Source organism: Sorex fumeus, unplaced genomic scaffold, assembly GCF_029834395.1.
Source record: "Sorex fumeus unplaced genomic scaffold, SorFum_2.1 ptg000024l, whole genome shotgun sequence".
NCBI classification, from domain to species: Eukaryota; Metazoa; Chordata; class Mammalia; order Eulipotyphla; family Soricidae; genus Sorex; species Sorex fumeus.
Window position 1 is genome coordinate 50,589,668 of NW_026606081.1, and position 22,383 is coordinate 50,612,050.

The following is a 22,383-nucleotide window of genomic DNA, read 5'->3' on the forward strand; positions in this document are numbered from 1 at the left end:
GCTATCGCTCCAGCTTTCTAAGGATATATATATATATATATATATATATATATATATTGCTTTAAAAGTTTTATTAATGACAGGTGAGACATGATTATTACCATAACAATTTCCAAGTATAAAATAAAATTTAATGTAATATACTTTAGATTCCAGAGTTGGAAATGTATATGTGTATGAGAATAAGCATTTTTTAAAACATTTTTTATTTTATAACGTCACTGTCACTGTCCTCCCATTGTTCATCGATTTGCTCGAGCGGACCCAGTAACATCTCTATTGGAGAATTTGTTGTTACTGTGTTTGGCATATCAAATACATCACGGGTAGCTTGCCAGGCTCTGCCGTGCGGGCAAGATACTCTCAGTAGCTTCCTGGGCTCTCCGAGAGGGGCGGAGGAATCGAACTCGGGTTGGCCATGTTGGCTGCGTGCAAGGCAAACGCCCTACCACTGTGCTATCGTAGTTCACAATATTTGACTACATTTAATATTCAAACACCAATCCCACCACCATTACACCTTCCCACCACCATATTTCAGATGTTTCTATCCCAAACCCCAATCCTTCCCCCAAAGCAAAACTGAAATAATATATTTGGTATTGTTTGTTATGAAAAACTGCTGAGAATGTGAGAAAAAAAAAAGTATCCTTAGGGGAAAGAATGTGAGGATTGTTGTATTTCATCTAGGTCTATATTAAATGTTTGGATTTTATTCAGTGGGCAGAGGGAAACTTTCTGAAAAAATTTGTCAGAGTGTTATGGTCATAGTGATGCTTTGGGACGGTGAATTCAGCACTGTAAAGAACAAAGATCAACCTCCAGACCCTGAAAGTGTACCACACCATGCTGAACTTCCTCAGAGTAAGTCTCTGGCATGGCCTCTGCCCTCTCCTTGTTTGTTCACAGCTTCTAGACTTTAGTAACTCAGATAAAAGAATGAATGCTTGGAGCTGAAGTGATAGCACAGCAGGTAGGGCATTTGCCTTGCACGCGGTCAACCTGGGTTCGATTCCCAGCATCCCATATGGTCCCCTGAGCACCGCCAGGAGTGATTCCTGAGTGCAGCGCCAGGAGTAACCCCTGAGCATTGCCGGGTGTGACCCAACAAGCAAAAAAAAAAGAATGAATGCTTGCAGTGGTTAGCAGTTTGTTTATTTAGGAGAAAAGACTATTCTGAATTGGCAAAATACCTCTGTATCTCAAAATTTATTTGTCTGTTTAATTGTTCATGAAATATAGCATCGTGGGTAAAGCTTCCGTGGATAAAGGTCCTGGGTTTGCTGCGGAAATGCCCTGCCCCCTCCCCCCCCCACCAGAAGTTAACAACTAGTGTAGCATTAAAAGGTAGTAAACTTGCAGAAAACTGATCCGAGTCAATAGACGAGAGGCATATCAAGTGGCATATCTTGTGTGTTATATTTGGCTTTTTTCAAGTTTATAACAATTGGGATTTTTTATTTTGTTCACCTTCTGTTTTTCTTTGGGAACTTCATTTTCTGAATAGCAGAAGTTCTTTGGTCTAGAGAAAGATTCAAACCATTACAGACCATGTTGTTCAGAAAAGGTGAAAACTGCCAAATAGGAATTTCTAGAAATGGTCTTCCGAGGAAGATGTTTTTGATTAAGTTGTCTCTAGGCCAAAGACTTCTCTGTTCTTGCCTGTCTCTAGGTGTTTGCTTTGTTTTGAAAAATGACAAAATAGAGATAAAAGACAGGCAAATTGGGGGCAAGGTGGGGGGAAATTGTATTTTAAAACAATGGCATACTTTTAAGGAAGAATTCTTATCTCTCAGTTTTGGGGCCAGAATTTTTTAAAAAAACAAGCATCAGCATTTTGAAGTGTAAGTTGCAGCGGAGGGGCAAGTTTCTGTGGGTTTCGTGATGGATATGCTTCTCGGGGTGCAAGATACTGACGCTGAATGTCTTGTTCATTGCAGGGGCTACGCTGAGCATGAGGCCAGCCCCCATCCCAATCGAGGACCCCGAATGGAGACAAACGCCGCCCCCAGTCTCTGCCACCTCGGGCACCTTCCGCCTGCGACGGGGCAGTCGGTTCACCTGGAGGAAGGAGTGTCTGGCCGTCATGGAAAGGTACCACCTGCTCCCCCGAGCACACACTTGGGAGCAAGGTTCTGTCTTTAAACCTGTTTTTCACCTGTTATAAAAATGTATTGATGGTGAATGAGACCAATTGTAGTTACTGGTCATACCATATTTGAATTGTCGTACCGTATTTGATACGTGATAAGTATCAAATGATACTTATAAGTGATAAGTGATTAAGTGATAAAAATGTATTGATGGGGTGTGTGCTCACATTCAGGATCCATGAAATGGGACTTGGTGTCTACCAATAGAGATGAATTGTGTTCTGAGGAATTTCAGAAATGTTACAGGATTTTTTTTTTCCTAAGCTGTTTCTCCGGAGCCTAGGGAGGGTCCGAGTGCTCCTTAGTCGGAAGGCATCGGGCGGAATGGTTAGGTTCTCGGTGTCAGCAGCCTGGCACTCCCTGCCAGGGAGAATTGCATTTTTCTTTTTCATTTTGATTTGGTAATTCTTATTTTGGAAAAACCCCTTGAAGTGTTATTTTTATCGAATAAGGAGTGATTGCACAGACCACTGAAATGTAACCTTCTTTGATACGGAGTAAACTTGAACTCATCCTTCGCTTCATGTTCCCCCATGTGAATAGTGGAAATTAATTCAGTATAATTATAAAATGTTTAATATACCTAGTGTCCTCACTGTCACAGAATCCTCCTTTCGGTGTCTCCTATTCTTACCTAATGTTTACAGGATCTTGTTTTGATGTAGAGACTTACATGCACGAAGGTAGAACTTTTCCATTAGAAAAACATTTTTTCCTAAGATTAGGTGTAGAGAAGGAGACGGCACTAGAGACCATCACAGTTGCATTTTCATGTTGAGATTCCTCAGCTAGAATGCTTACAATGCAGTTGAGGTTCTCAGCTGGTATAAAATGCATATTTACAGTGAGCAACTTGCCGCAATCCTGGTCGCCTGATCTCACTGGCTGAGTGGCATATACCAGACTGAGGCTTGGGCTTGTCTCAGAACAAGACTTGCAGTGAGCTCTCCTTTGTAACCTTACAGCAACTGGGCCTAGGAGTCTAGGGACCCTCACCGGGCCTCAAGGGAGAAGGGGGGACCCTGGAGTTGCCTAAAGAAACAGGGGGGACTGGGCACAAGGCAGAGTACACCTTTGTGTGACAATGGTGAGAAGAACCAGCTTTGTGCTTACTCGTTCTTTTTTTTTTTTAAATGAATCACCTTGAGATACAGTTGCAGACTTACAGACTTTCGTGATTACATTTCAGACATACAGTGATCAAATAGCCATTCCTCCACTGGTGCCCATTCTCCACCACCAATGTTCCCAGTATCCCTCCCGCCACCCCTATCTCTTCCCACCCCCTGCCTCTGTGGCAGGCACATTCCCTCTTACTCTCTCTCTCCCACTTCGGGTGTTATGGTTTGCACTGTAACACTGTAGCACTGTCCTCCCATTGTTCATCTATTTGCTCAAGTGGGCCCAGTAACATTGTGAGACTTGTTGTTACTGTGTTTGGCATATCCATACCTCACGGGGAGCTTGCCAGGCTTTGCTGTGCGGTGGAGATACTCTGGGTAGCTTGCCGGGCTCTCCGAGAGGGGCAGAGGAATCGAACTCGGGTTGGCCTGGTCTGCCGAGTGCAAGGCAAACGCCGTACCCTCTGTGCTATTGCTCCAGCCCTATGGTTTGCAATACAGGTATTAAATGGTCATCATGTTTGGTCCATAGTCTACTTTCAGCACGCATCTCCCATCCCAAGCGAACCTTCCAAATATCATTTACTTAGAGGACTCACTAATTTTTACTGTTTTTATCAGACTTGCTGAGTAACCACTTAAATACCTGGGTATGCCCTGAAAAGTGAAGACAAAATGAATACCTGTGTTTGTCATTAAAACTACTGCATATTAATATTGGCAAAGGAGGGGGATGTTGGGGGTTGTTGGGGTGCTGTGTGTGGTGCTGGGTTAAACTGGGTTCAGCACATGAAGGCAAGCTCCTTAATTCTGTTCTCTCTCTCTCTCTCTCTCCCTCCCTCCCTCCTTCCCTCCCTCCCCCTCTTACTAATATTTTTATGGAAACAAAATCCCTGCAGTGTATACTTTGCTTCTCTTTAATTTGTTTTCATGTTCATCTTCAGTGAACAAACGGTGTAAAACAAAATCATCACCAAAGCATAGAACCCTCTGAAATTATAAGAAACACTTTGTTGTGATTTTTTTAGTCAATCTCCCAAACAGTTTTAAAATATTAACCCCAGATATTTAAGGCATAGAATCAGCATTAAAATCTTCAGCTTGAAAGTGAGCTTTAGGCCAAAATTTAAGAGCCTAAAAATAGTGCCTTAGGATAAAAATGCCTCTTCCTGAACAAAAATAGCATCACCAGCCCAATACGCTAACAAATTAAATCATGGCTGTAAATCTGGTGGCGTTGCTGTTAATGTGCTGCTCTACAGTCTGAATGTCTAATCAGGGCTGTAGGCACGTGAGTTGACAAAGCCGTTCACGCCAGTGTGCGTGTGTCCTGCGCGGGTCTGCGTAGTAGAGAAGGCGGATCATCATACAGGGTGTTTGTAGAACTTTGCTTGAGATTTTGGTCATTGAATTCTCTTGGCATCCTCAGCATCTCGGACAGCTCTCATCTCTTTGGTTCCGTCTCCCTTCTCCTTTTGACTTCTACCTTTTGCAGTGACTGCCCAAGCTATGAAGGTTAGAGAGACCAGTCCCCAGTCCTTCCAGAAGCTGCTGTCTATATTTAGCCGCAGACTGGGCGTGGTGTAGACAGCTGCAGTGCCTGCTCCCTGGTGCTCTGCCTCTCTCCCCGGGAGCCTGGCCTGGCCTGGCCTGCAGGGAGCATCTCAGGGCCTTTTCCACGGACTCAGAAACAAGCCCCGATTCTGCTGTGACGTGTGTGTGTATGTCTGTGTATCTGTGTCTGTGTAAAGGTGAGGGAGTCACATAGGCTCAAGAGGCCCAGGAATCTGTCTGTGGATTTTGTTAAATCTCCAAATGACATGAACCTCTCCTGTTTGGGATTGACACTTCCCGTTATTCTTAAAGAATCTCTCTCATGGCGACACTGTGCTCTGTGAAAGCTAATCCAGGAAATCTTCTAGACTTTGTTCTCAGCCGAGCTCAACACTTGGAGACTCACTTTGGGGGGCACCCCCAGGGCTCCCCCCCTACAGAGCTCTCTGCCCCTTGGAGGTACATTTCTAAGATAGAAGCAAATTCCTGCGAGCTGGGAGATGCCTTTGGCTTTCTCGCTTTGTAAGGAAGGAGGGAACGATCGCAACTCTCTGGGCCCACAGACCCAATGTTACCCCTGGTCTTTGGTTTCTTTCTGGTTCTTGCGTGGGGTTGCAGGGGTCCCTCTGGTGATGCCTGACTGCTGGGCTGGTGGTTCAAGACAAGATGCCCCAGCAGCAGTGGGAATCTGGAGTGGGGATAGGGGGCGAGGAACAGGACACGTTGCCTTTAAGAGTTGCCTTTCTGAGAAACGTTTCCAGAGTTGAGATGCAAAGGTGGAAGGAGGCAGCCCTTGCTTCTGGCTTCCCTTCTGTTTTTCTTCCCTCTGGCTTGAGCCCTTTCACTCATCCTCCCCCTGCTGAGCCCCTTTTTCTCCCTTTCCCCTCCTCACTTCCTGTTCTCCAGTTTGCCAGAGAAACTGCCATCCATTTCTTTCTCTTCCCCTTTGGGGTCTCCACTGCATCCTCCCCCCCACCCCCACCCCATCCCCATCCCCACCGTCCTTGATCACTTCTAAGTTGCCCCTAATATAAACTGAAGTATATACTGCCCCATTTCATTTTAAAAGGAACTTGGTCAACATAAGCATTTCAGAGCTATTAGCAAATGTATCATTTCCAAGGGCCCATCAAGCTTCCAGAAGTGTGTTGCTCTCCTTTTTTAACTAATCTCTTTTGTTTGGAGCCTCTGATCCCTCTTAGACACAGGGCTTGGTAGAAAAAATGCCCCCATCCACCCACTTCATCTAAGTCTTTGGAAATCCTTGTGCCTGTTGGGAGCAGAGCGGCCCAGGACCAAGTTTTTTCCTTCTCATTTGAGGCCCCCGAGAATGTGGAACAGTTCTAAGGTTCAGGGTTGAGAACCAGAGCACAGCGCCATTCTGAGGCAACCAGTCTGTCAGGCCTGCGCTGGTTCCTTTGCTGGGCCTGGACCTCTCACTGGTCTGTGCCCATCTGGACTCGAGGGGCCAGTGCTGCCCCCAGAGGGAGCAGTCCTGGTTGAATTGCTTCCCCCACTCACAACGGCGGGCCATTCCTTATCCCTCACCACACAGGAGAATGAGCATCCCCAGTGCCTAGGGGCCATCTGTTCTTCTTGCTTTTTTTTTTCTTTCTGGGTCACACCTGGCGGTGCCCAGGGGTTACTCCTGGCTCTGCACTCAGGAATCACTCCTGGTGGTGCTTGGGGGACCATATGGGATGCTGGGACTCGAACCCGGATCAGCCACGTATAAGGCAAACGCCCTACCTGCTGTGCTTATCGCTCCAGCTCCTCTATTTGCTTTTCATTTCATCTCTAAGAGGAAAACTTTCTCTAGTACAAAGAAACTGCATCTCGTTTGTTCTTCCTTCTGCTGCTGGCCAGTTGAGTGAAGCAGCCGAAGACAAGACATTGAGTGGCAGGGTGGTCGCCCAATGAGGGGACACTGGACAGGCCCTTCACACTGAGTAGCAGCGTGGTCGCCTGACGAGGGAGATGCAGAGGGATGGTGTTGCACAGGAAATGCAGTGAATGTTTCCAGCTTATGCTTTACTACTCATTAGCAGTTGCTAATTGGTCAAGTAGAATATCATGATGGAATTAATGACGTGTGACATATGTAAATTCAGAGGAACATGGTTAAGCCATGGGGTGTGGAGAATTATATCCTTATAATGTTAAAACTCACAAATGTACATATGGAGATTGGGAGAGGTAGAAAATCTTCCGTATGAAAGATTTGCTCAGAATATTAGATGATTCATATGATTTGTTTGGTGGGCCTCAACAGTTGGTTTGCATATTTTTATGTCACATTTGTATTTTGATAACATAGTAGCACTGTAGCACTGTCCTCCCATTGTTCATCGATTTGCTCAAGCGGACTCAATAATGTCTCCGTTGTGAGACTTGTTGTTACTGTGTTTGGCATATCGAATACTTCACAGGTAGCTTGCCAGGCTTTGCTGTGTGGGCGAGATGCTCTCGGTAGCTTGCCGGGCTATCCAAGAGGGGCAGAGGAATCAAACCCAGGTTGGCCGGGTCGGCAGAGTGCAAGGCAAACGCCCTACATTTTTTGGTTAGAAGTCCCAGCCGTCACTTTGGCTCAGCATCCCTGGGTAAATAGTGCCATCAGGTCATGGGAGATTGACCCCCATCTAGGGCTGCAGAGAGAGCTCAAAGCTCTGGAGGCCAAGGTTGGCTGAGTTTCATCCCGGTACCATGTGGTCTGAACAAAGAAAAATAAAACCCATAAAGCAAATCATAATGGGGCCAGAGCAATAGTACAGCAGGTAGGGTGCTTGCCTTGCATGCAGAAAATCTGGGTTCAATCCAAAGCACCCCATACGGTCCCCCCAGCCCCACCAGGCGTGATCCCTGAGTGCAGAGGCAGGAGTCAACCTAAGTGCCACAGAATGTGGCCCAAAAACCAAAAGAAAAAAATGAATCATAATGATCATATAGGAATCACCAAACACAGTGAGTGTAAGTGATAAGTATGGCAGTTGGGTGTTTAATAGCATGTCCCTTTCTTATTAAATAGTCACTGCAAGAGACTGTGAATAAGAACTTTGAGACTGTGGGCATTTGCAGAGGGATGCCTGGAGCGTTCTTGTGTTCTGACCCAGGCGGAAGTATCATCGAAGCTACCTGTTACTCCCATAGGCTCTGTCCAGTGCAGCGGTCAGATCTCAGAGGTCACAGGAGGGGACGGGGAAATCCTGGCACTTCATATGGTCCCCGGGGCAATGAGCACAGAGCCAGGAGCAGCCTGTGGGCACTGTTGGCAGGTGTAGCCCAGACACACACACTCTCAGAGGGGTCAGGGTAGTGGTGCCACGGACTGAGCACCTGCTTGGTAAGTTGGCGGCCGGCCCCTCACGGCTGTCAGGAGCAGTCCCTGAGCAAAGGACCCAAAAGCCTTCAAAACCAAAGAATGAGACTCAGGGATATGGCGAGAAAGGGACCCTTCTTCACTGCTGGTGGGAATGCCGACTGGTTCAGCCCTTTTGGAAAACAGCATGGACGAGTCTCCAAAAATTAGAAATTGAGCTCCCATTTGACCCAACAATACCACTCCTGGGAATATATCCCTGAGAGGCAAAAATGTATAGTCGAAGTGACATCTGCACGTGTTTGTTCATTGTAGCACTCTTTACAATAGCCAGAAACTGAAAGAAACCTGAATGCCCAAGAACAGATGACTGGTTAAAGAAACTTTGGTACATCTACACAATGGAGTACTATGTAGCTGTTAGAAAAGATGAAGTCATGAAATTTACATACAAGTGGTACTACACGGAAAGTATCATGCTAAGCAAAATGAGTCAGATTGCATTCACCTGGGGAACATAAAGTAACAAAATAGGAGACTAACATCCAAGAATAGCCGAGATAAGTACCAGGAGGTTTACTCCATGGCTTGGAGGCCAGCCACACATGCTAGGCGAAAAGGCAGCTCAGATAGAGAAGGGAGCATCAAGTAAAGGGTGTTGGGAAGATCCTCCCAGGATGGGAGATGCATGCTGAAAGTAGACTATAGATCAAACATGATTGCCACTCAATGCCTCTTTTGCAAACCACAGCACCCAAAAGGAGAGAGAGAGAACAAAAGGGAAGGCCCTGCCACAGAGACAGGGTGAGGTGGAGGGTTGGGGGGTGGGAGGGATACTGGGACTGGTGGTGGTGGAGAAAGGGCTCTGGTGGAGGGATGGGTACTTGATCTTTGTATAACTGAAACCCAAGCACAAACTGTACCTCATGGTGTTTCACTAATAAAAATTTAAAAAAAGAAAAAAGGAAATACATCTTCTTTCACAAAGAAAAAAAAAGAATGAGACTCAGAAGAGAAGGGCTGGGCACAGGAGGCCGCAGGGACGGAGCTGTGTGGACAGGGGCTCGGGGGCTGCCTCTGCACTCATGAGACCCTGGGGATCTTTCTCCAACCCTTCAGGTCTACATGCAGGCCCTAGTAGACCCGGGAATCTTTCAGTGTTAGGGCAGAGAGAGAGGCCGGAGGTAAGGCACTGGCCTTGTTCTTGACCCCGTTCCATGCGCAGCACAATTCGCCCCTGAGCACCATCAGGCAAGACTCCTGAGCACTGCCGTGTGCGTCCCCAAACTCCTATACTGAAAAGGTCCCGTGTCCTCCCACATGCGGAAGAGAGATCACAGCACTTATGACAGACGGACACCATGATGTGGGATCTTGTGTCCCTGTTCGTGTAGCGTACTTGGAATTACTTTCAGTACAGTTTGAGGGGGGAGCTGGGAGCCCCTCTCCCGTCTGCGAGGTGAGCTTGGTGGGAGTCTCAGCACCCCAGGCCAGCCCTGTGGGCAAGAGCAGTGTTTCTGCCTGCTCCTAGGCCTGGGGCTGCCTGTGCCATGCAGGGCTGGGCCATTAGCACCATCGCACGTGCTTCGATGAGTTTTAGACCTTCCTACTCAAACAAAAGCAGCAAACGTTGTTCCCCTGGCGTCCCTTGGCAGAGGGCTGCAGGGGGGGAGGGCTGGCAGATAAAGGAACACAGCGTTCTCTATTTTGTTCAAGTCGTGAGGCCTTCTATTCAATTACATGGTAAATAATAATTCACTGCTTCAGAATAATCCAGTCCAATAACTTTAAAACAGCCCCAAAGTGACTTCCGAAGGCTCCAATGCACTTTTCCCATGGCCTGATCACTCCCCAGCCCCCCCCCCCCCGCCCCCTAACTGGCATGGGGTCCTTGTAAGCATGTTTGTCCGCCTATCGTGGTGAGGACAGAAGATCGAGCCTCGCCCGCCCTTGGCGGTGCCCTGCTGCAGCACTGCCAGGCTTGTCCTCCTTCCCCTCTCCTGATGCCAGGGCTGCGCCCGGAGAGACGGTGCTGCACGAATACATTCTAACTTTCAGAGCTAATGGATGCTGGAAGTTGAATGTTAAAAAGAGTTTATCCTCTCTCAGAGTCCTTATGGAATGACTCTGGTGGAATGTAATGAACTCCACCTCCTGGGCCTGCAAATAGAAGGAAGTTCTCAACACTTAGACCCGGTGGCTAGAGCCTGGGCATGACCTCATTTCGGTCCATTAGACTCTTTGAGGGAAAAAACAGCAAAACTTGCCCACTTATTGACAGGTAAAGTTATCCCAATCCATATCTCATAGCCAGTCAGAAGATGAACTGTCCCTAAATGCATTTTTAAATTGGCAAATTCTACTTCCTGGTTCCTTTCTGGTCAAACAGAAATAGCCAAAAGAGAAGTTAGGACAATGTTTTTAAAGCAGATTAAAAATCGACCCCCCCACCCCACCTCGTATAGATCGCCAGCAGCTTCATTTTGTACAGACAATAGACCTCTGTTTCTCTGGTCCCTGAGCCAATTAACCGGGACAAAAGACCCCACGTTTCTCGCACCCTTCTGTGACCACAGTTTGCAGAGAATGAAGGATCATTTGGTAAACATTGGGATTATAGGAGATGAGTCACCCACAAATATATGAATCATCCCAGAGGCAGAATTATAAGCATCATACTATAAATATTAATACCAGCAGAGACCAGAATTTATGGACTAAAATCTCCACAGAAAACTAATGAACCTTCAAACACAGCCCATGAGGCCTGGGAGCAATGCCTGGGGGGCCCCAGATGGTACAGGTGCCTCACCTCTGGACTGCCACTCAGCCCCCCAAACCTGTCTTTTTTAAAACTCAAGAACTGTTTGTTTGGTGGAGGGAGGGCTAAGGCGATGGTTCAGAGGCACTGATATATATGAAGGAGGGGGGTAGGGAGAGAAGGAAAGGAAAGCTTCTGGTTTGTACCAGGAATTTTGATGATGCAGTAGTTGGCGAGACAGATGTGGTCTGGCCCATTACAATAGTACTCGTAGGAAATCATTGGTAGACTGAACATTTCGGAATTTGCGTGAACTCTGTTGCACTTACCAAAGTTCACATGTGCTTAATTCCTTTGAAGATCTCAAATTTGTAAAATATGAAATTGTGAGTAAATATCCTCCTGTTTTAGTTACCTTTGTTTGAGGTGGCTTGAATGGACACGCTTTTTTTTTTTTTACCTCTAATTAAAAGCATCTGAAAATGGTCTTTATACTACCATCAAAATCCCAATCATCATGGAACCTCTTGTAAACCTTCTACCCTTGGAAACATTCTCCAAAGTTTCTCCTTTGACTTAACACTAAAAGACCTTTTTGGTTCTGGTTTTCAGGCCGCTCCCAGCTGTACTCCCGAGCTCCTCTTGGCTCTGCTCTGGAGGGTCGCCCCAGTGGTGCCCTGCAGCCCCCCGAGGTGGCTGGAATCACACGTGGGCCTCCTGCATGATGAACCATTTAGGTTGGACATTTTGATAATCTTAATCCTGGGGAATAGAACCCTTCTATAAGTAAGGTGGTTTTTGTTGTTTGTGTTTGGTTCGGCATTATCAGATTTTGTTAGACTTTTCAAAGGACCAGAGGTCCCGGTCAGTGGTCAGTTGCTAGTACCTCCCAGTCCCTGGGGCATCCCTGAAGTCATTCCTAAAACACTGCCTTTGCCCAAGTGATAGTACTGTAGGTAGGGCATTTGCCTTGCGCGGGGCCGACCTGGGTTTGATCCCTGGCATAAAACTGCCAGGAGTAATTCCTGAGTGACACTGTCTTTGCCCATGTCTGTGTCTGGGAGAGGCAGGGGACTGACAGCCCCTTCCCCCCACCCCCTCCCGTGTCCTGGCTCTCTTGAGCGTCTCTGCTCTTGGCTGTGGTTGGTTTGCCGTTTGTTGAGAGTTCTCCCTGCTAGAACGAGTTCTCATTTCAGAACACAAAACGAGATAGCCAGAAATCCCCCCTTTTGGTGAGAATTATGATGCAGAAACATAGTTACTGATTGTAAGAAAAACCTTCAGGATATGTCGATCTTAAGAATCCAGTTCACTATAGTGCCCTGCTGGCCAGCAGTGTCTGGCCTGTCACTGGGCTGTTTAAAATGAAGGATCTTTCATTTCAGGTGGGCTTCTTGGCAGGGAGATGGCACAAAGGCTAGAGCACACGCACGAGCCTCGTTGAACCCCGACACCACGGGGTCCTGAGTACCTCTGGGCATCCCTGGGGTTTTGACCCTTCCAGGCTTCCCCCCCCCCAAAAAAAAAGATAAAAGTAGGCTTCCTGTCTCTGGACAACCTGTACAGCTAACGTAAGAAGCCAAACAGTTCCAGGTCACCTTACAGATCTGTCTTACAAAGCAGCTGCTGGCCAAGGCGACACCATGCCGAGGACGCTGCAGCTTTGTGCCCGGGAGGCACTGCTGACCCCGCTTCCCGTTCCCACGTGCCTGAACCCACCTCATCCTCACCCTTGGTGCATCTGTTAGGAAACTGAAAAGACCCAAACGCTGCTCTCTGGTGCAGTTTCTCTCTTTCTTCCTTAAAATGGAGGCTTGAGCACATAGGAGCTGAGCTCGGCGGGGTTCAGTCAAGAAAAACATTGCTCCTTGGTTATTTTTCCTTCAGGGATCAGAATCTGACAGTGTTACCTTATAAACCATTGTCATTCTTTTTACATGGTCTTCATAGAAAGACTCCAAGGACACTGCAGAAAACTGGCTCTGAACCCACCCTCTCATCCCGTCCCTGTCCCCATACGCCTCCTTTAGGGATGCTTGTTAAGGATTAGTGACTCAGCAGCCTTGGCGATGGGGCAAAGTGTCCTGACAACTCTGCTCTTGACTTGGTGTTAACCATGAAACCTGTTTATCAGCTCTCAGGGCAGGCCAGTGGCAGTTAGTGCGCTGTAAGAAAAGCAAACATTTATACATTGAGTCTTCGCAGGAGGGATTTTGGAGAAAATTTTGTTCGTGCTGGTATCTGCAGAGGCCCCGCAGACTGCGCTGTGTGGTGACATGGATTTCAGCAGCAAGTCCTGCTGTTCATCTGTCTCCTGTGGCTGGGCCAGTGTTGGGTGGTTTTCAGATCATCTCGTCTCCTCATGAGAGGCAGCTCTGGCTCTGTGCCCGTCAGTGTTCTGACCAGTGGTGTGGCCACATCTTTGCTCCCTGGAACTAGTGAAATTTACTAGTTACTAGGAGCTTGATTTAGATGATCCAGTGCTATAGAGACTTGAATCTTTATTTATTTTATTAGTCTGGAGCGATAGCTCAGCGGGTAGGGTGTTTGCCTTGCACGTGGCTGACCTGGCCAACCCAAGTTTGATTCCTCCGCCCCTCTCGGAGAGCCCAGTAAGCTACCAAGAGTATCTCGCCCGCACGCAAAGCCTGGTAAGCTACCCGTGACGTATTCGATACACCAAACACAGTACAACAAGTCTCACAATGGAGATGTTACTGGGCCCGCTCGAGTAAATCGATGAACAACGGGAGGACAGTGCTACGGTGACAGTGCTTTTTATTTTCATTAGTGAAACACATGAGGCACAGTTGTAGACTTACAAACTTTCATGCTTGGGTTTCAGTTATACAGTGATCAAGTACCCATCCCTCCACCAGTGCCCATTCTCCACCACCAATGAACCCAGTAACCCTCCCACCCACCCCCCATCCTCCCAAATCCCGCCCCACCTCTGTAGCAAAGTATTCCCTTTTCCTCTCTCTTTCCTTTAGGGTGTTGTGGTTTGCAATAGAGGTATTGAGTGGCCATCATGTTCCGTCTGTAGTCTACTTTCAGCACACATCTTGCATCCTGAGCAAGTCCTCGAAACACCCGTTACTTGGTGTTCCCTTCTCTGTCTGAGCTCCCTTTTCCCGCAGCATGTGCTGCCAGCTTCCAAGCCATGGAGCAGACCTCCTGGTACTTATCTCAACTATTCTTGGGTATTAAAGGAAGTCTGAAACAGTACCGCAACTTGGCTGAGTTACAGTCCTTCCGATGAGGCCTTTTAGCCAGTGAGCTGAGACAGGAAGCCCCAGTGGGATGTGGGACTTTGAATAAGTCTATTCTCTCTGGTTCCTCATCTGTAAAGTTCATCTCATCTACAGAATAAAGGTGCTATACAGGCTCCTTCTAGCTAGAAAACTTTCTATTCACTCTGTGGATCTACTTTAATCCAAATACCTTTATTTTGATATGCCTAAATCCATTTGTAATGAGCTGTGTTATAGGACTCTATTGCATTTTTAAGTTAGAGTTCCCAAACTCAGCTACTTACATCTTAGATCTTTAATTTGTCAGAAAACCTAACTAATTTTTGCACTGAGAAATCTGTTTTCAGAGGCTTTTCTATGCTAGAATTTTAAGCTGCAAAGCCATGAAATGATATAGCTTCTCGTATGGAACTCATTTCTACTTCAGCCTTTCCATATAGCCATACCTTTTTAAAGACAAATTTGGAAAAAGTCATTTTATAGGATGGCTCTATAATATTAAAAATGAGTTCATATTTATAAAAAAATGCATGTGAGGGAATAAAACATCTTTGTTGTGCGATAGTGTGTTTACAAAACAAACTTTGAAAGTATAAGTTTGCTTGTTTCCAGGAAGCATTAAGATAAATCAAGAAAATTACTAAGAATAATTTATGTGATTCTGTTTTGCTTGGGCTTTGAGACCACATAGTTTCAGATTATGCTTTTTAACTGTGGGGTGTTGCCTGTACTCTAGGAGACTGTCCCTTTGAGGAGGTGACTGATCCTCCGATGTATTGGACTCAGTTTACCATCACTGTCACTGTCCTCCCATTGTTCATCAGTTTTCTCGAGCGGGCACCAGTAACGTCTCCATTGTGAGACTTGTTGTTACTGTTTGTGGCATATTGAATACGTCACAGATAGCTTGCCAGGCTTTGCCGTGCAGGCTAGATAAAAGAGCTTGCCGGGCTCTCCGAGAGGGGCGGAGGAATCAAACCCAGGTCGGCCGCATGCAAGGCAAACGCCCTACCAGCTATGCTATCGCTCTGGCCCCAGTTTGCCATGATTTTTTAAAAACTTGATTTTAAATTATTGTGGTCTATAACGTTGTTCATAATATAGTTGTTGCAGACATTCCAAGTTCTGACACCAGTGTGATCCTCGTCCTCCACAATGTCCCCAGTTTCCCTCCCACCCCCAAGTCTGCCTCCTTAGCAGGCTCAGAACAAATCTACTTCACATCACCTGCTCCAAGGAAACCTAGAGGAAGAATTCTCAGTGATTTTCTTGAGGATTTCGTTCATCAGAGAGATCAGTCTGTCATTTTTGTTGCTGCATGCTGGCCTTTCCAGTGTGGGGGTGAGAGTGACATTGTCCGGATGGAAGGCATTTAAGTGTTTTTCCCATCTTCTGTTTCTGAGGAAAACTTTGAGCAGGCTGTGCGTTAATATATAGTTAATATTATCTGTAGGAATTTATATCTTAATTTTCTGTCCTATATTTGCATCTAGTTACAATTTTAATTAGATAGAATATTTCAGTGCTTTATTCTTACAAATTTATGCTTCATTTTGAAGTATTATTCTAGTGTGTTTAATGATCTCACTTCTACATTTAGCCTTTAATATATTGAGTTCATAAGGTGAGGACTTAAATCCACTTTTACTTCCCAAATTTCCCTCTTTTTCAGCTCTAAGTTTCTTATTTGTTTACAAAGTTCCTTTGTTAGCTACAAGTTTATAATATTGGCCAAATAGGGCCTAAGGCCCATTCATTGCAGTTTACTTCCAAGTATTCTTAGCTTTCTCATCTGTTTTTTTCATGAACATTAAAATCATACTGACTTTTATACTACTTTCACAAAGAAGGAAAAGAGAGAAAAAAATTTACATTGGAATATTAAAAATTAATTTGAGAAATGACATCATGTTTGTAATCAAGAGATGTGTTATGTGTTTCTCCGTTTCTTAAATCTTTTTTACACCTATCAGTAAAGTGAGAAAAATCTAGTTATTTGTGTGGTTTCTATATTTTTCTTGTTAGGTATTTTTGTTTTTATCTAAACTTTTCTTATTCCTATAAATAGATGTCTTGTTTTTAGTAACATGTCCAGCTGACTCTCGCTGACTCTTTAACAAATGGAAAGGTTTTGATGTTCTTATTCATTTACTCCCCAACCATTTGATAATGTCCAAGACATTTTTGTTGTTGTTGTTTGTTTTGTTTTATTTGGGGGCCATACCTGGCAGTGCTCAGGGCTCACTCCTGGCTGTGCAGTCAGGGATCACATCTGGGGGGCTCAGAGGACCTTGTGGGGTGCTGGGAGTAGAACCCAGGTCGGCCATGTGCAAGCCAAGTGCTACCACTGAACTATTGCTCCACCCCTTCTAAGATATTTTTTGTTTCTTTTTTTTTTAATGTGCACATGATAATTGTATGACCTTACTTCCCAGTTTGTTTCTTAATTCCTTTTCAAGGCTTGTGTAATTATGACTTTCAATGATAAACTGTAAAGGTAAAGGTAAAGGCCCTCCCGTTGGCTGGAGCGATAAACTGTAGGAAAAGGAAAAATTGCATTTGGGATGGTGGCTTTGCTGCCTAGTTTCTGATTTTTTTTTTTTTACTTTTGGGGACACACTTGGCGATGCACGGGGTTACTCCTGGCTCTACATTCAGAAATTAGCGGTGCTCAGGGGACAATATGGGATGCTGGGAATCAAACCCGGGTCGGCCGCATGCAAGGCAAATGCCCTACCCGCTGTGCTATTGCTCCAGCCCCTAGTTTCTGATTTAATAGGAATAGTACCCAAATTTTACCCTTGGTATCATTTTTATTATTGTGACCAGTTACTCAGTTTCACAATATTTTAGTGCAAAAGTTCTCAGACATACAACAAAGTTAAAAAAATTTTAACCTTCACGTGCCAGCCAGCTAGAGTCTACCTAAGAGCATTATTTATTATACATCTCATTTTCATAGCAGTAATCTGTGCTGTACTAAATGAAATCCTCATCTGTACTCAGTGTTCAGATTCTGGAAAATTACTGTCACTAGTTGCTGAAGATGCAGGCCCTGTTGGCAGGGCCATGGTGGTGCTTGCCTTGCATGTTCATGATGCAAGGTTTTATCCCCTGCACTGTTATTCGTTGTCGATTGCCTCGAGCAAGCCCCAGTAACGTCTCTTTCATCCTAGCCCTGAGATTATATTCAAGGCTCTTTAGGAGAATGAGACCCATCATTGTTACTGGTATTTGGCATATTTGGTACGCCACGGGGAGTTTGCCAGACTCTGCCCTGTGGGCAGGCTACATTCGATAGCCTGCAAGTTTGTCCAAAGTAGAAATGAGATAATAAGATGTCATAAAAAGATGTCTTGATAAGATGTCAGGAGACTGCACTGGTCTCGTCTGGGAGCTGGATTTTATAGTCTCTGAGTCTTGGCCACTGATGGGATTACACGGCGCCAGGGGGCCAGGTGTGGGTGTGACCCCCGCCTACTGGAATTTGGAGGATCTGGGTGGAGGATGCTCAACTCCAATCCGGGTAGGCTTGGAGATCTCGGCCCCGGAACCCACGTGGCTTTGTCCCTCTGCCAGTACCTTCATGTGTGCGGAGTGTGGTCTTGGCATGGTGGTGGCTGGTCCTGGAGGTCTTCCGCTGCCGGAGCCCTGGTCGGGGCGGGGAGGAAAGCTCAACCCGCTCCCCTCCAAGGGACCCCGGTGAGGAACAGCCAGGCGCAGGGGCAGGAGACTGCACTGGTCTCGTCCAGGAGCTGGATTTTATAGTCTCTGAGTCTTGGCCCCTGCACTACTTTAAAAAAAATGTTTTTAATTTATTAGAACTTTTCTAGTGAAGAATAGTGGTAAGCTTTATTTTTACGAGATGACAGCCAGAGGCCAGAGAGATCGTCCAGCAAACCTTGTGCTTGCCTTATGCACAGCTGACCCAGGTTCTGTCCTCGCTGCCACATCTGGTCAGAGCCAGGAGTAAGTAAGCCCCTAGCACAGCCGGGTATGGCCCAAAACAAGAAAAGGAAAAAAAGATTTCCAGTTCATTTTGTAGTGGAGACGAAAGGGTCGAAGTTGGAATTTTTTGTTATTTGACCAGATCAGAGCGAGACCAGCTTATTCAGCTCAGCCGTCAGTCCTAGTACTCTGCTCAGCACCGTCTGTGTGCCAGGCGTTCTCCCGCCGAGCAGTGCCGTCCCTTAGTGCCGCCCTGGCCTTCCTGTGCTGTGTTGGCACTGTGGGTGGCTCGAGCTGGACATGGGCAGGATGTGTCAGCGGCCTTGGTCTTTAGCCGAGGCCACGTGATGGCGACAGTCCCCTTCAGATCAGCAGTGGGTCTCTCCAGCGTCTGCTTCCTTCTGGGCTCTCCTCTATTTCCGTCTTTCCATTTCTCCTTAAGTTTAGGGTCCAGTGTGACCTCAGCTCCGTCCTTCCAAAATTCCGTCCCCCTCCTGGTAAGTCCACGTTCTGCAGTTCCAAGTGGACGTGCAGGTCCAGGAGCTGCCCACACGGGGCCTGCCTTACTGGCCAAAGCAGAGCGAGGATGCACCTCCAAAGTCTCCGCATGGCCTAGAGTGGCCAGCTCTGCCTCCTGTGCCCGTCGCTCCGACGGTCAGCCAGGGTCTCCACATCCAGTGGGGAAGAGTCGCCTGCCCTCTGGCCCACACTGCCCTCCAACCGGGTCGCTGCAGGGTGTTCTTGGCAGTGGTTAGTACAGTCTTGGCACGGAGCGTCAGACTGAGAGCCCAGGTCTGCGGGCCCAGAGTAGCCTGGAGGTCTTTGTGGGTAAAAGGCCCCCCATTTCTTTCATCTCTACCTATTCAGAGACAAAAAGTGTCTTATGACTTTACTTGCTAGATGTCATTTATTAACGTTTAGATGCCTTCAGATATCAGCTGGGAGAAGCAGGTTCTGACCCTGGGAGTTTTCTCTGTGGTATTCACAGCATTCCATTAGAGCGTCTGCCCCTTCCCTGAAGTGCTGTCAGCTTCCCCTTATCTCCCATTTAGTCATTCGCCTCGTATAAGCCAGAACTTACATTTTGGGATGACTTGGTTGATTCATTTCCCAACCTCATTGGTAGTCTTTGGTTTTCAAAAAAAGAGGGGCTAGGAAAATTCCTGAGCCCAGGAGAGACCCATGAGCATCACTGGGTGTGCCCCCCCCACACACCTCACCAAAATATCCTATATTGATATAATTGTATTAAACTCTTAGTCCCAAACCAGTGGCCACAGCTGGGGGTGATGGTGCAGAGTGCGGGGAGATCGGAGCTGGCTTTCTCTTGAGATGCTTCTCAGCTTCCCCAGACGCCTTCACCGAAACCGGTTTCTAGTTTTGCCCATTTCCTTCTTATACTCACTCCCTAATAGTCATTCACTCTCTCCCCTAGTGACCACACAGCTGCTGTCAGATTCCCGGGCACCCACCCTAATACCTCTGTCAGTGGCTAACGGAAATGTCCTTATTGTCTCTGATTCTCTCTGTTCTCTGAGCGATCACTTAGCCTTTTTTTTTTTCTTTTTGGGCCACAACCAGCGATGCTCAGGGGTTACTCCTGGCTCAGCACTCAGGAGTCACTCCTGGTGGTGCTGGGGAACCCATAAGAGATGCCGGGGGATCAAACTCAAGTCGACCGCGTGCAAGGCAAATGCCTTCCCTGCTGTCCTATTGCTCTGGCCCCACCGCATCCTCTTATGGGAAAGACGTTCAGGAGATTGTCATTACTATTAATTGAGACACATCAATAATGTGATGTGGTACTAGGGTGTCCACGTAATTCATCATTGAAAATACGATACTTGGGGAGAGAGATGAGCCTTACGTCTGTGGGCCTCCTCAGACGCTTTGTCTTTACCATTCGCTTTGCCTCTGCCTCCAGTGCCTGGAGCCGGTGCATCCTTCCGGATCTGCTCACTCACCAAGCCTCATCTGGGGGATGGCCATGGGGGATGGCCACTCTGGGGGGATAGTCACTGTGGGATGGTCACTGTGGGGGATGTTTGCTGGGGGATGGTCACTCTAGGAGATGGTCGCTGTGGGGGGTGGCCACTAGGGGATGGCCACTGTGGGGGATAGTCACTGGAGGATGGCCACTGTGGGGGATGGTCACTGGGGGAACATTGACAGGACAGCCCTGTGCCTTAGGCCTTTGAAAGGTTAGGTTGTTGGGTGACAGCTGCTACTGAGAGCTGGGACTGCAGGCAGGGGTGGCCTCCATAGAGAGGCCTCTGGGACACCCCCAGCCCCCCCATCTTCCCAGGGGAGCAGTTTCCTCCAGCACCGACAAGAGAGACAGTGGATAGACAGGAGATACTAGAATTTGGAATTTGGAAGGGACCATTTTCTCATCTTAACTTTCCAGGTTCAAGGCACAAAACCAGCCTGTGTAAACTGCCCACTGACAGATGGAACCGAGGGTCAGTGGGCTCTAAAGAACGTCTGATTCACGTCTGCGCTTTGAACACATGGACAAAGATAGAGAGAGTGTTTGAATCTTCTTCCTCTTCTCCCTGTCACACTAAGCCTTCAGTGTTTACGGCCCAGCGCGACCCTGCCAACGTTGACACGTGCAGATGGGTCAGGCGGGAGTTCCATGTTCTTGCTGACCCTTTCACACGCTCATTATTCCGCGGTGGTTTCCCCCACAGGAATATGGTGTGGACAAGTCCCCAGGCCAGCAGGCAGAGCTCTGACGTTGTTAAAAGCTGTGTGTAAATATAGATGTCCCTTATCTGCTCTCGGTTCTCTGTTGGGCCATCAGGCGGGTTCTGCTGCTGTGAATGACATGGTGCCCAATGGCCGGACACTGCACTGTTGGCCGTTGTGCTGCAGGAATTCAGCTGCGCGGGACTCACGGCACAGCCCAGCAGTAACAGGCCTGCCCAGCCCAGTGCCGAGGCCACTGATCACACATGGCTGATGTAACTTGCATTTGCCCAAATTAAGTCCCCTGATAACTCTGTACCTGCGCCCAGGACGTGTCTCAGCTCTCAAGCACTTGCCTTGCAGGTGTGAGGCCATGGGTCTGCTCTCTAGCGCCGCATAGAACAGAGCGAGGAAGGACTCGGCTTCCTGTCACATCATCCTCAGCACCACGCAGAGGTGCCATTTCCACCCTGGCAGGGCCCAGACTCCATGCTGTAGTGAGGAGCATGAGAACTTTTTTTTTCTCAGGGATGTACATTAGCACATTTTTAAAACTTCACATTTATGTCTTAATTGGTTGCCTCTGCAGCTACTTCAATGAGAATCAATATCCAGATGAAGCAAAGAGAGAAGAAATTGCAAATGCTTGCAATGCCGTCATACAGAAGCCAGGTAAGGCGGCAGCTTCCCCCCCCCACACCCCCCACCTCCCGAGGGAGGCCAGAATCCTGGCCACTGCAGCGCCCGTCTCTCCTCCCAGTTTCACCCCCCACCAAATTCATCCAGGGACAAGACATGCAGAATACTTAGGGGTGGAGCCTGGGCTGGGGAGAGCAGCCTGGGAGGCCAGCCTCCACCCCCGCTTCCACATGCCCTACCCCACCCCTGCACCTGACTTTGCACGAGGGAACCCTGGAGCACAGCTGGGTGTGACCCCCAAAAAACAGAAATAACCAGAAAAATTGGGGGAGGGGTAGAAATTAAAGATAGGAGGCCTTGAAACTTTTTTTTTTTAGGTTATAGATTTTTTTTTAATCCAGCATTATAGTATCAACCAAAAACCATTGGACTGGACAGAGTGTCCACAGCAGCCAGCCTGGGTTCAATCCTCGGCAGCACATAGGGTTCCCCTGAGCATAGTCAGGGACCCCCACCCCACCCCCAAGTCACAGTTGAGAGATCAGATCCATGGCTGCAAGGGTGGAGCCCCACCAAGAGTGTACCCCAACCACCACTGAGCGGTCTCATGACAGCAAAGAATGACTCTAAAATGCAGCCTGCACCCAGATGTACATTCCAGCATGGCTGAAATAACAGGAGGGCAGGGTTTCCTCCAGACTGCCCGGAAGCTCGAGGACTGTCCTCTGTCTTAAAAAAACAGGATCCAAGTAGAGGATCTTCAGGCCGTCAGTAACTGCAGTTGCCCAGAGACTTGGTGAAAGTAGCCTTCATCTATGGCGCTGATTAAACACAGCCTCCGTGCACGGCTGGTGAACTTAGTGCCCTCGATGACCAAGGCTTTAGCACTGGAGCATTTAGACACCGTGCGGCTCTCTGAATCGAAGCACAACACGCAATTGCTGTT

General features: G+C 47.3%; 1 protein-coding gene across 7 annotated transcripts in view; it reads left to right on the forward strand.

The window, feature by feature from the left end:
• HMBOX1 (homeobox containing 1) overlaps positions 1–22,383 on the forward strand; it is a 150,096-nt gene that overhangs the window by 122,412 nt on the left and 5,301 nt on the right. For all 7 annotated transcript variants that reach the window (XM_056113994.1, XM_056113998.1, XM_056113996.1 and 4 more), the window contains exons 6-7: positions 1,941–2,094; positions 21,388–21,470. In XM_056113994.1, coding sequence (XP_055969969.1) covers positions 1,941–2,094; positions 21,388–21,470 — 237 coding nt within the window. The remainder of the gene's footprint in view (positions 1–1,940; positions 2,095–21,387; positions 21,471–22,383) is intronic.